Source organism: Mycteria americana, chromosome 2 (genome assembly GCF_035582795.1).
Source record: "Mycteria americana isolate JAX WOST 10 ecotype Jacksonville Zoo and Gardens chromosome 2, USCA_MyAme_1.0, whole genome shotgun sequence".
Lineage (NCBI taxonomy): Eukaryota > Metazoa > Chordata > Aves > Ciconiiformes > Ciconiidae > Mycteria > Mycteria americana.
The window spans coordinates 19,284,545-19,299,158 of record NC_134366.1 but is presented as its reverse complement, the minus strand read 5'-3'; the positions used below and the strand labels follow the sequence as shown (position 1 = coordinate 19,299,158).

Genomic DNA, 14,614 nt, shown 5'->3' with positions numbered 1-14,614 from the left:
ACGTGCATATACATCTGTTGATAGCACATGAAACTACTCTGTTTATACACACATATTTTTATAAACATACTCTGTTTATACACATTGGTCTAGCCATGTAGCTAACGGGATACACGTTGGTTTAGATCTGTAGCTAATGGCATGAAAAATTCTAGATTCATCTGGCATTGTGGATGAGCTGAAATGTATATGAAATTAAATACATTTGCTTTAATCCAGTGGCAAACACATTGTCGAGAAATTAGCTTGATCTTGAAATTGGCTGATTCGGCTGAATAAGGACCCAGTAGGAGACAGTGAATTCAACTTCTGCTTTCCTGCTTGTTTCACTTCATAGAGAGAGCAGTATAGCTCCATTAGTTATTTTGCAGGAATGATCCATAGAAAAGAGATTTAGGGTTGCTGAGTTTCCTTCTGCTTCCCTCAGCGATGGGATGCAGTTTACCACCTTCAGCTGAAAAAGCCAAGGATTTGCACCCTTTCGTCAGATCAGGGAACATCTGGTCAGAGTTCATGGACACCTGCTTTCTCTAGTTTAGGCATTGCTTATTTTCAGCAACAGGATGCTTTAGCTTGCTAAATGTGTGCAAGTCTGTTTGTTTCACCCAGTATCTCCATCCTGTAAGAGGTTCCCCCAACTGTGGGTGTACTCTTCAATTCAGACATTTGACCATCCAATGACCATCCCAGTTTTTCACTCCAACAGGTGATTGCCTGTGAGCAGCAGCTAGATAGCTCCTATGATGCCAGGTGTGATGCATGGTCACTGGGTATTACTGCAATAGAGTTGGGAGATGGAGATCCACCCCTTGCTGATTTGCACCCTATGAGGGCACTCTTCAAAATACCAAGGTAATATCTTGATGCGTTTGTTTCTTGCTGGGTTAGACTGAACTTTTTCCTTAACTGTTACTTTCTTCAAACTTAGACTGTTTAAGTATGTGCAGTTTCTTCATATTATTTATACTAGGAGGAGGTTAGAAATTGTCCAGCTGTATTTTCTGCCCTCTCTGCTTCAGCCATGTGCACACATTGAGAAGTTCAGAGCTGATTGTGGCTACACATGAGAAAAAGACGTAAGGCCTTCTCCTGAGTGGACTGCTGCCCAATATACATGAGCACAGGACTCAGCTGAGTCCCATATATTCTGTTACCGAGAATGACCTATGGTAGAAATACAGAGTCTGAGTATGCCACTGTGGTGAACAGGCCCCATACCTATCCTCAAGAGTTATCCCATGTCCTTTGAAGCAAAGTATTGTTCCACCACTCACATACATTTAGGCTGCCACCTTTCATTAGCTTGTGCTGGTCCTGGCAGTTCCAGTGCTGCTGTCCTCGGGCAGTGCAAATAGCAACTTCTTTCACATTTTCTTTGAAGTTGGAGATAAAAGTACCCAAAGTGCCACTTGCGGCATTTCAAAGAACATCAATCTCAAAGTCTGTAGGGGATGATCATACAGCAGTTTGTGGATTTCACTCTAATACATGAAGTAGTACCACAACAGTTGAGACCACATAGTATACCTGAATGCTTCAAGTCCTTTTCAACCAGGTCACCCAAATTAGGTTAAATTACCTTCAGGTTTAAGAAATCTTGGTTGACTTGGCACTGAAGCAAAGCATGAATGCTCTTCTCACCTTTACTTGCTATGGGAAAAGCAGTTGCAAACTGCTGTGGTCAGCCATTTCAGCTAGGCCTTCAAAACAAAATCCTGCTTATACCCTTACAAATATTGGGCACCTACCCTTTCTGCCCTGGAGCAAACACAAGATCAATATGCTTTCATTTCTGAAAGTGGCAGAGTAAACATTAAGCAGCACTCAAACAAAAGCAGTTATGACGATTAATCGAAAATAGACAGAAGAGTCACCTCATCTATAGGTGATCCCTTTTGTCTTTGTGACTGCGTTCAGTGAAAATGGCACCTCTGTTTGAATGGAAGAAAACTGTTAAAACAATTTGAACCAAATTAACACCTAGGATACACAGCTCTAACTCAACAGAAAAGAAATAAATAAAGAATTTACAATAGATCTGTATTTAGTCCTTCACTTGACTTCTGATTATCTTCTGATGAATGAGAAATAGTTAATAAAGAGGTATTTCCTTCTGACACTTTGCTCAGCAAGTTGATTAATTCAGTCCTTCTGGGAAAACTTAAAATAGAATTTCTTTTAAAAAACACTCTTAAGAAGTACATTGTTTCAGGCTTGAAAAGAGAAACTTGCCATTACAAGTGAATAGTGATTAATGGGTTGTTAGTTTCATTTCCGTTTATTGATTTGATTGAAAAAATTATAGTGATTCTTAGCTACGCTTGGTAATCATCTCCATGCTATTTCTCCTTCTTAGTTATGTAAAGTAGGAGAACCAGTGAAGCATTGTATCATCTACCCATGCTCCTTCTACCAGTGGAAATCAATATCTTTTTTCAGTGGCCTTCTAAAACTCATTACTCAGCCTGCCTTCACACATTGTTTTTGTCAAGTGAGTAGCTTATTAACTTATCATCACACTGACCTTTGCAGGAATCCTCCTCCAACACTACAGCAGCCTGAACTGTGGTCCCCTGAATTCAATGACTTCATTAACAAGTGAGTAACAACTGAGACCACTGTAGCTGAATATAGAACATGTAAATGTCGTGTGTAAAATACCTTTGTATTCTCTGCAGAAATCTGTTGCTACTAATATTTTTCCTTAAAAGCCTAGTTTGTAAAATCACTTTACGAAGTGAGGCTCCAGATTTAAAACATGAAATAACACCATTTTAACACCAGTGATATTTCTGTTTTTCTTAATTTAAAGAATGTTTAGTTTTTAAATGCAGTAATTTAACTTTTTGGCCTCATCAATTCTACGAAATCTTGCAGTTTTCAGTACAGAGCTGTTGTGATTAAGATGGATGTATTTATTATGGAGGCATGAATGACATACAGACAAGCATTTCAAAACTTAACAGCGATCCCTCAATGATCAGATGCTTTTTCTGCCAGCACAGGTGCTTGACTAAAGATTATGAGAAGCGTCCGACAGTATCTAGTCTTTTGCAGCATGATTTTATTAAGCAAATTGAAGGAAAAGAAAGCGTGCTACAAAGGCAACTCATGGAATTTATTGATGTTCATCAACAAATGGGAGTCACTGAAAAGGCAAGGTAAAAGTAGCTAAAAAGTAGACCAATTGGGACAATTTTGATACTTTCACTGTTTCAGAATGGCTAGAACTCAGAGAAAGATTCACCTCTCATAACTTTAGCTGGCCAAAAAATAGGGAGCTTAATCTTTGGGGTAACCTATAGAGCCAATGGAAAGAGAGGGGCATCATCATTCACACGTGGCACGAAACAATCTTTAGAAGCTGCCTTTTCCTATGTCTTTAGAGCTGCCTCCCCTTTCTCCTGTGACTCAAGATGCAGATTGGATCCCAGTTTTCAGAAAACTAAGGTTAAGTGAAATTAATGTTTGGCATTTTCTTACATTTGCATCGTCAGCTAATCTTTAGTTAAGCAAGTATGCTAAAAGTAACTAGTGAGGTTCCTGCAAGAATTGGACGCTACCGACTGAAAGAAGTGATAGTGGTACCAGACCTTGTTTTGCAGACTTCAAATAGTATGTCTCATTGAATAGATACTTTCGTTCTTCCACTAGTATTTAGTAATATCAATTCTGCATAAATCACTTAGCACCTGATGGCTTTTATTTAAAACAACTGAAAATGGCTTGACTCGAGTTTACAATTTAAAAAGAAAAACCCACCCAGTACTCTGAAGTAATGTATCAGATGTGAAATGTAGTAGAAGATTAGTATCGATGTACTACTGGTGCAACTTCTTCTGTGCTTCAAGGTAAAGGATGTATTTTTTTTTTAATGGAATATAAAATTTAAAAGACATTTTGGCATTATCATCTGTATGGAAAAAGCTTACTAAAATCTGCCACATTTCACTTCACACATATTTATAGTAACAATATATACAGCAGTCTTCAGTTCTCATCTTGGAGAATTTTCTATTCACTCTATCCTTTGAAGAGAATAAAAAACATATTTCTAAATAATTTGTGATTTTCAAGTTTTCTTGGACTTTGTGTAAGTGGATGTGGGATGAGTAGTAGTTTCTCTTTTCTGGCATTTCAGTAAAAACCTATGCAGTTGGCTTAAATTTAAGCCTCAGACTGGATTTGTATGTTCTTTGTGGTGCAGACTTGACATTTGCTTAATCCAGAAAGATTCTGGAATTGAAAGAAGCTTATCGGATGTCAGTGCTGAGCACTAAAACACCAACGTACTCCAGACTTTAGAAAGTATTTATTTATAAAACATAGGGAAACGATATGTGGTAAAATAAGTCCAAAACTAATGGACTAATTCATATAATTTAAATTATATGAATTTAAATCCTGATAACATTTGTGGCACTGGTCCTTTCAAAGCCTAAATAATTTTTGAAAATCAAGCTTCTAAGCCAATTAAGTATCAGGAGCTTTTTTACCCATTTTATAGAACTCATATGTTTGTTTTCTATCAAGTCCTATTCTTTTTTCAAAATCCTTTCATTTTTTCATGTAAATGCTGCATAAAGAAAATTACATGAACTTTCTTTTCCTATACAATACAAACATAAAGAAAGTGGCCCAATTTGCATGTGCGTAGAGCAGTCAAATGGCACAGGAACAGGACAATCTATTGGCACTTTCTCCATCCTGTTTAGACTGTGTTTTATTAACTGATCACTCTTCATATGAAAGAGAGTTTAAGGGACCGTATTCCTATGTGATGAAGTTACCTATGCTTTTACAGTTGATCAAGTGTAATTTCTACATAAATGTTCCCAAAGGAAGATGGAATTTTCTCTCTGAAAATAATAATTTATTATCTGAATCTGTGCCAAAAAATTACTTACTTAACTAAGGGTGTAATTTAAATGGCATGCTTAAACTAGTAGCTTTGTGTGTAGTGTCCATATTTCAGTTCAGCAATTTAAAATACTAACAAGTAGGGTGATACTAGTTTAAATCTCATTTGCATTGATTTAACCAAATCTTTTCATACCTGAGATCAGTGAAGGTAGTATGAAAGACTGCAAGTAAAAATCACATTTTACAGTCACTGTACCTATAATCACTTCAGCTTTAACATATTTATTGATTACATTTGCTGGAAGATTATCTTTCATAGGAGTGAATGCATAAAAAGGTTAGCCTTCTGCTAAAAACAGTAAGAATACCTATCTTAATATCTATTGCTATCTCTATACAAGCAAGAAAAGCAGTCATGATTTTCCAGTAGCTGAAATTGTAGTAAAGTATGTACATCATTTCACTTCAGAAGAAATTAGAATTCCAGGCCTGTAAAGGGCATTACTACAGAATGGCATTTGTTTTTTCTTCTGTTGAATGATAAAAAGATTCTACAATGATCTTTGAATTCCATAGTCATACTTTTTTAAAATTCTTTAAATCTGCACAGAGCAAATGGTGTTAACAGAAGTCTGTACAGAAGTACCATGTAAATCTGATTCAGAGTCAAGACATAGGCTGTATAGTGACAAGTCACCTGGAAGAGTCTCATCTTAAAATCTCCTGGCTTTCTTTTCTTGATTATCCTGTTCTGGGACTGTTTGTACACTGGTGTGTTAGGGCCCTACTGTGGAATTCCTGAACTTTCATCAGTTGCTGGCAACTTTCCTTGTAAAGCTCCCTCCTGATCTCCAGCTCACGCTCTCTCGGTCCATAATTTGAAGGCATAGTTCTGCTTGTGGCACTGGGAGGCAGGTACTTTAAGGGATTAAAGAACCCTTTCTTCCACCCAGGGCAGAAATCCTCATACCTGTGTCATGTTGTATAAATGGGCATGCCATATACACTTAAGAAATTTGGTAATGTTGACTTAAAGCTGAAGGTAAGGAATCCAGTTATTTTCTCAGTATGTGTTTCCTCTCTTCAAATGACACAATTTTTATTAATGAAGTGTATTTCAAAAGAAAAAAGTAAAATGCCTGGAAGTTAATAGCTAAGGTCTGGCCACTCGGTCTTCCTGTGTGCATTGTTCCTGTTTTCACTCAAAATCAAATGACCCGCTTTGCCCGGTGTGCTGAGGCGTAATTTGGCACTGACTGCCTTCTGCAGTGGTAGTCTGTTGTGGTTGTGGTCCTTTCTTGTTGTTTGCTGAATATGCAGTGGGTGTAGTTCAGTAAGAAGAGACCATGTTAGGTTATGTCACATTCTCTAGGTTTTTGCAGAAGGCCAGATCCTCAGATGCAATCTTTGTGCACCATGCCTGCTGAGGAAGGGTGTGTGATCTCTAGGCATAGAGTGGAGCCACCCTACAGGCACCATTAGCATCATTGTTCCTGAGGTATTTTGTAACATTGACGAGTCACTGAGTCATTAGGGCATTGCACTGGGCCCTCTGAACCTTCCCATTATTGTTACTATTCTAGTGAAGAGGAACCTACTTTTAGATCATTGTGCTGCATCCTTTTCAAACACCTAGCAAGACGAACAGAGCCCACCAACCTCCTGAGTAACCAGAGAAATCTCCACTTACACTGGTAAAACTTTTAAACAGCAATATGCCATAGATCTGCTCCAGACTTAATGAAGGTGATGGAAGATTGTACTGGTTTTTCAGTAGCCTCTGAACAGAGTCTTATAACACTAACATGTCCTGTGCTGCTCAAGGCTCAAAAAGCATGAATACTAGCAATGAGCTTCATTATAAATTCCACTTTTTGACTTTGAGCAAATGCAATACATTTTTCTCTAAAGTCATCACTTCTTTGTGCTGAAAAAACCTGTTTGCAACTTAACCTTTCCTAGTTCAGATCGCAGGTTGAAGAAATTATGATGGGAAGAGCATAAGAAAATGTCCCTTGATAGATTAATATTTTCCGATAGCATCTTGACTGAAACGTCTCTAAAATCTGCTTTTTGGAATGATGAAGTAAGCTATGGGAGATAAGTTCACGTTAGGGAGGAGGTGAAGCAGGCAAAGTTGCATACTAAGTGTATTTAATTTGTGGCTTTGTTGTTTAGCATTTGGGTTCTCACTGAACTGTGGATTCCTGGTGAGCGAAGTCACTTTCAGGACAAGGGCCTTGGGCTCCTGCAGGAGTTGCCTTTCTCATGGCAGCGGCAAGAAAAGCCTGTTTCATTGTGCAACTTCCTAAGGTGGTATTTGCCTCTTTTCAGAGGGGTTCATGACTCATAATCATCTTGACACTTCTTTTCCCTCAGTCTTTTCAAACTGATGAACTTTCAACTAATAGAAAAAAATCTGTTACATCCTAGTAGTGTGATCTTGAGGTTTTATACAAATAAACTTCATCCCATATCTGGGACTCTACTCCTCAGGACCACCTAGCTCTTTAAATACAGTATTTCAGTTCTTTTCTGCGTTGATAGTGACACGAAAAGCATGATTATGGAATTTATTGCACAATCTTTAATGAAAATAAGACAAATTCTCTAACGAAGAAACAATCTCATTTGAGCCTGATCATTCACCTTTGAACACTGTTTAAGTTTCCCCTCATTTTTAGCCAATCCCTCAGTCACACACTTATATTCTTGTAAGTCACATTATAGCTGTTCAAATTTATAATTAGTGATGAAAATAATTATTAGAAATGAGTGCTGCATCATATACCCAAAAACTGTTCTAAAAATACACTTCTTGCTAGGCCAAATGAGGGGAAAAAAACTGCATTGTAAAGAGTTTTACTTTGCAACAAAAATAGCTGTCTTTGAAACGGCCTTCAGAACTGTCACATCTACACCTGACAGTCAGGCTTGTAAGACTTTTATCTCGAGTTGTTTGGCTGTCTTAATCTTGACTGCTTTTACAATAATCTCTGCAGAAATATGTAATGATTAGTACAATGTGTATTTCCCGGGTATTATGACTCATTCCAGCATGAGCTGCCTATGGGAGGGATGTTCACTGCACCTAGATTTCAGCAACTGACTCTGGTCCCCAGGTTAAGAGACTCATCTTTACATACCCTCTGAATAAATATGGGAAAGAGACCCATTCTACTGCAAAGGGATTCGGAGTGAGCTGAATTACTCTTAGAAGAGTCCTTCTGTATTGGCCATGTAGGAACAGCACGGAAATCCAGTGGCAGGGTGCTAAACAGTTGCTCTGTTTAACTCTTTGAACTTACCTCCCTGAACTTTCCATAGAAGTTCATGTGCAACATGCACAAAGGTGGTTGTCAATTTATTCACCCCTATTAAAAAAAGGGAGTACCATATAGTTTCCTTCTATGACTTTCCCTGATTGCGCAGACTTGTGAAACTTGTTTTCTGGGTGTTCTCTCTCTGTCTCCCTCTCTGTGACTCATCCTGCCAGTTGAAAGCAGCTGACAGCAATCCTTCAAGCTTAACTCTGCAGGGCAGGCTGTAGTGAAGAGTAGGAGATCACCAGACTAGCTTGACAAAGGCAGTATGAGGAGCAGAATGAGATAGCTCACACACAGTCCAGCATTACCTTGGTCAAGGTCTCCAGATGAAATCTGTAGCAGAGTAGGGGCTTAAACCTGAGACTTTGGAGTTCCAGACTTTGGAGTTCCAGCCTAATCCTTGAGTACTTAAAGCCACTTCTTCCTCCCCTGTAACTCAGTGTGAGCTTTGCTGTACCAACAAGGAGTGTGTATTCCTGCACTGAGGACACTCCTGTGTAGGATGACTATGCTGCAAACTGTTCTCAGGTTGTAGAAGCAATAAAGAGTTTCTGGCAACACAGGCCTTAGAATAAGCAGATCTCCAGTCCCATATGCTTCTAGCTAATACATATCTCTATAGCAGAATACGAATGCAATTCCAGTCTCCTTCCGTACAATATAATGGGCAACAGCAATGCCTGAATAGACAATAGTTTACCTCCTGAAGCAAAACAGGAGAAAGAAGTTCCTCCTGCATTCAGGACTCCCTGGGAGTAATGCTCTGCAACTGCTACTTTACTGTCGTGTCAGTCCACTTGCTTAGCAACTCATTTCTCCTGAAGGTGGGACACCTCACCAGGCATCGCTTACTCTTGGAGCTTCCCTTTCATCTTCTCAGTATGGTTCTCACTGCAGCGCATGGGCCTGATGCATGAGGGCAATAAAGAAGTAATCCCGAAGAGTCCCTTTAGAGATCTCTTATTTGCTCAGTTAAGAACACATATTTTTACCTGAAATTTGTCAGAGGATACAGCCATTTTGTGAGCCTATTATGAAGGACCAATAATCTGCAGGGCCCTGCAGGGCATGCGGTTTTTTGCAGGGCATGGTAAACCAGCACGGACTTTGGCAAACAGATTTTGCAAACCAGGACGTGACCCAGCTGGCTGGACATGGGCCACCTCTGAATCAAAAGCCCTGTAGCTCTGCTGGGCAGCACTCCGCTCTCAGCAACGTTGCATAAGCTTGAGCACAGCTCCCTGAGACTGCAGCCGGTGCTGTGCAATCATTTAAACATAGAGGGAGCACAGGTTTGTCTGCAAAGCATTGTGCAGACGCAGCTGGAGTCTATCAATACACTTTTCTAAATTCAGGTACAGATTTTGCATAGATATAAGACTGTAGTTTTATTTAAGCATATTTCACCAGATACCCCTGTTGAAGACACAATTTTGATTTTAAGTGTGAATTAATATTGCTCTGTGCAGCCTTCAGAGAAACAGAATCACCAGCAATGGCAGACCCTGCACAGGTTTCTCTGTGTTGTTTCTTTTCAGTTTGTCACTTTTAATGCTGTCTGTAACTGCTGGGAGGTGTACAGCTGTTCCCACCTTTACCTTACAGAAAACTTGATTATTTTTAGTTTCTTCTTTAAGGCCAGCCCTTTTCCTGTCACTTCGTAGTCTGTAGATGATTCTCCAACCAGTTTAGGCAGAGAGTTCAACAGGGCATCATGAGTCACACTTCCCTTTTCATGGTATTTTTGGAACTATCAGGAATCTTTTAAATACATTCTGACAATTTGAAGAAGAAAAAGCTGCAGTTGCCTCATTTTGATTTAACTGAATCTTGAAAGATAAGCAGGGGGGTGTGAAGGAGGATGCAAGAAACAATGCTGCCTTGACTCATTTTCTTGTCCATACTGCGCTGATGTTTCTGGCCTTTAGCTGCCTGAATTGCTTGTCGAGCATGGCTCTAAGATCTAATGCCTCCAACAAATAATTTCCAAACAGAACAGAGAAACACAGTTATTTCAGTTCACAATGTCTATGTGCATGACGATAATGAAATTTCAGCATTGATGTCAACAGCACTGATGTGGGTTTTTTTAAGTGGTTGGAGTTTTAGCAAGTGAAGCAGTATAACTGCCCTTGAGGGGTCTGTGCCCTTTGACAGCAAGGCAGAAAAATACTGTGTTCTGCAAATCTGCTGCTCTGCTGTACTCTTGAGAATGGAGAATATAATCTGGTTTAACAAGGGCTAGTGTTCTCATAATGTCAGCTGAAGAGGATTACAGGAGAATCAATTTTATGTAATTAAACTTCCCTGGCATAAATGGAGATGGTTTCCTTAAAAGAAAAAAAAAATAATAGAAAAAGAAAAGTCTCCATGACTGGAGCATTCCCCTCCCTTCCTGCAAGGCAGTTGTTAACTTCCTACATTAAATTAAAAATGGTAATTGAAACAAATCTTGGGACCTATCACTCTCTCACTGATATGAAGTAACATTTAAAAAAAAAAGTGTATTCAATGTGTAACAATTCCACTAGAAATGGAAAGCATAACTTGACAGATGTCTTGTTTTGGGTCTTCCTTCGGCAATGTTAAAAATAGAACAGAAGAGCTTGACACAGTCCTCACGATAGGTCTTTCTCAAAGTCATATTGGTATTAGATGCATCCTCTGGACACAAAATTACCTTCATGCAGGAACAAAGGAGAAATTGTTTCAACTGTCCAAATTTAAATTTTCAACTGCAACTGTTAAAAAGAGGTATAGATAGGAGTGTAGGTTATAGAGGGGAGAGATTTCTATTGAGGGGGTAGGATTTTGGTTGCACCTCTGGCTTTGAATGCAGTAATATCCTTTAGCTGGTAAATACAAATCAAGCAGCAGCAGACCAAGCAAGGCTGAAGAGTTAATTTAAATCTTAATATTACCACATCCTTTTTAATACAACCTGGGGGTACAAACAACCAAAAATTTTCTCACAGTGTTATTGAAAGGACAGTACTACCAGGGCAGCTCTTGCAGTACAAATGGGTTCCAAAGGAAAGGGAAGAAGAGGTCGGACCTAGGAGAGGCATGATTGCTTTACATCAGACCCATCCCTTTTGATGCTGCCTGCTTGTGTTCCTGTGATTTTTCTGCTTCAACATATTTAAATCCATACCAAATTACAGCCCAGTTATGGATTTATTGTAGCAAAAGCTGCCTTTCTTCCCCCACACAGACACGCACTTCTGTTTCTCTTTTCGCCTACTTGCACATCTCACGTTGGAATAGGCCCACGTGTTGCATGTTCTGTGCTGCGTGGCAGTAATAAGGCTCTAGTACTGTGCTGTGTAGTATTCATGTTGCTTTTCACCTCTGTGTAATTCACCCTCACCATCATCCTTACAACTGTATCTGCAAGCAGTCTTTTTTGGCCTGTAGTAAATACTGAAGGAAAGAAAACAGTTGCTTTCCAGTGCAGCTCCGGGGTCCTAATGACAGTTTGAGAGTAGTTTGCAAAATATCCACGTGTAAAAGTGGCAAGACTTGGTTCCTCTCTTCCATCAGGGCAATGCAGATTCTGTTGATCCATACTGTTCATGTGCTTCCCGGTCACTTAGCCTCCACACTGGGTACTGGGCTGCGATACTGGCACAGAGACCGTGAAACCATGCTGGTTCTTGCAATGAAGTCTTACACGTTTGTGTCTTGATATTAAGGTTGCAGAATTAGTCAGCTGTGGTGGGTGTGAGACCCACCTTTGGGTGGGTGCAAAGTAGTCCATAGCCTTTGCACTATGGACAATGGAAAGATGCCAGTGGTTGCTGGCACCTGCCTAAGGGAGGAAGAAACTGCTCCATCACTGGCACCTGGGTGAGGACAGGCCATTCTGTCACCCTCGGAGAATGATCATTAGAGACAAGAGAAACTGAAAGAAGTGCTAGATGAAGTGCACTCGTGCCTGCACTTCCATCATTCAGATCTTGATTGCACTCACAGTTCAGGAGGGCATCATTTGCCCACTTCTTCCAGCCCCTTTTCAGTCCTGCTAATCAGTAGCTAATGCCAAGTGAGTGCCTGCTTGACTTTCTGCACCTGCATCCCACATCAGTGCACAGCCTGTGTGACCTGAAGTAGCACCCATGAAGTAGGTGATGTTCGTGGAACGGGTACAGCCCACTAAACTCTGCAGTAAATCTTACTGTGGGATTTCAGAAGTCTCTTAGCTTGCCCCATCAGTGTGATGTTAATTCATTCTAACTTTCCATCTTGGTGCAACTACCCTCTTTTTCTTGTCCATTGTTCACTGTATATTAAAGTTCTTGCCTGGATAGATGCCCACCTACAAGAAAGGCCAGAAGGAGGATCCAGGGAACTACAGGCCTGTTAGTCTGACCTCGGTGCCGGGGAAGGTTATGGAGCAGATCACCTTGAGTGCCATCATACAAGCACGTACAGGACAACCAGGTGATCAGGACAAACCAGCCAGCATGGGTTCATGAAAGGCAGGTTCTGCTTGACTAACCTGATCTCCTTCTATGACAAGGTGACCCACTTAGTGGATGAGGGGAAGGCTGTGGATGTTGTCTATCTAGACTTCAGTAAAGCCTTTGACACGGTTTCCCACAGCATTCTCCTGGAGAAACTGGCTGCTCATGGCCTGGATGGGGTGTACTCTTCGCTGGGTAAAAAACTGGCTGGATGGCCGGGCCCAAAGACTGGTGGTGAATGGAGTTAAATCCCGTTGGTGGCCAGTCACCAGTGGTGTTCCCCAGGGCTCTGTGTTGCGGCCAGTTCTGTTTAATATCTTTATCAATGATCTGGACGAGGAGATCGAGTGCACCCTCAGTAAGTTTGCAGATGACACCAAGTTGTGTGGGAGTGTTCATCTGCTTGAGGGGAGGAAGGCTCTGCAGAGGGATCTGGACAGGCTGGATCAATGGGCCGGGGTCAATTGTATGGGGTTCAACAAGGCCAAGTGCAAGGTCCTGCACTTGGGCCACAACAACCCCATGCAACGCTACAGGCTTGGGGAAGAGTGGCTGGAAAGCTGCCTGGCGGAAAAGGACCTGGCGGTATTGGTCGACAGCTGGCTGAACATGAGCCAGCAGTGTGCCCAGGTGGCCAAGAAAGCCAATGGCATCCTGGCTTGTATCAGAAATAGTGTAGCCAGCAGGACCAGGGAAGTGATTGTGCCCCTGTACTTGGCACTGTTGAGGCCACACCTCGAATACTGTGTTCAGTTTTGGGCCCCTCACTACAAGAGAGACATTGAGGGGCTGGAGCGTTGTAGAGAGGTGGGGGTCGGTCTCTTCTCCCAGGTAAGAAGTGATAGGACAAGAGGAAATGGCCTCAAGTTGCACCAGGGGAGGTTTAGACTGGATATTAGGAAAAATTTCTTCACTGAAAGGGTGGTCAAGCATTGGAACAGGCTGCCCAGGGAAGCGGTTGAGTGACCATCCCAGGAGGTATTTAAAATATTGTAGAGGTGGTGCTTAGGGATGTGGTTTAATGGCGCTCTTGGTAGTGTTAGGTTTACGGTTGGACTCGATGATCTTAAAGGTCTTTTCCAACCGAAATAATTCTATGATTCTACAATTCTATGAAAACACCTGTCTGCTTTTACTCATGATGGGTACCCAAATGTCAAAATTAAATAAAGGATTTCCCTGGTCTTGTCTGGGATCAAGGTAAAGAGTGAATGTGTTTCACACAAAACAGTTTCCCTGCTGTCTCAGTTTATCAAAGTATATGTTCCATGTGTTTGAGAGGTCCCTTCCTACCTATAGTATGAAGGGGAGTGAGGTCATATCAGAAGATCAGATTTACATGGTAGTCTTTCTGTGCTTGTGCCATATTGCACATCTGAGCTTGATTTAGTTTGTGAAGTCTGCTGTTACTTAGCCAGTTTCCCTTTCCCTGATTTTCCCCCATCTCATAAAGCAAGTATAACAACTGTGAATTGTAAACCTTGCATTTTCTGCTGCTTTTGCTTTGTTTAGCAGTGCCTTTACTCTTGGATAGAGAATGATCCAAGTCTCTGGGAATTTTCTTGCTAATTTTGATAAGACTGCATAAAGTTTTCTTTGGTTTGATTAAAAGAGAAAAGAAATTTCACTTTAAGACAAACTTAATTGAAGTTTAACCCTGATAAGAAAAAGATTTGAAATTTTGTTTCCTTACAATTCTGTACGTACAGGAAAAATACTGCATGATTTTTTTCCTGTAGAGTCCAAGAAAATTCTTCTTGGCCAGCATGTATTTCACATTCCCCAGTGGTTCTGTAGCACTTTGCTCTACTCTGTAGCCATCTCAGCCAGGCTTAAGAGCATTGTCATTACTAAGCTAGAAATGTTTCCATCCTGAATGCTTTGTCTGCATCATCCTTGCTGTACTATTTCATCATACACCCCTGGTTTCGTTCCATTCATAATTTTTATCTGGGTCAT

General features: G+C 40.6%; 1 protein-coding gene across 2 annotated transcripts in view; it reads left to right on the top strand.

Annotated features, from left to right (window-relative positions):
* MYO3A (myosin IIIA) overlaps window positions 1-14,614 on the top strand; it is a 117,581-nt gene that overhangs the window by 40,967 nt on the left and 62,000 nt on the right. For both annotated transcript variants that reach the window (XM_075495516.1, XM_075495515.1), the window contains exons 6-8: window positions 707-852; window positions 2,533-2,598; window positions 3,006-3,161. In XM_075495516.1, the coding sequence (XP_075351631.1) occupies window positions 707-852; window positions 2,533-2,598; window positions 3,006-3,161 (368 nt within the window). The remainder of the gene's footprint in view (window positions 1-706; window positions 853-2,532; window positions 2,599-3,005; window positions 3,162-14,614) is intronic.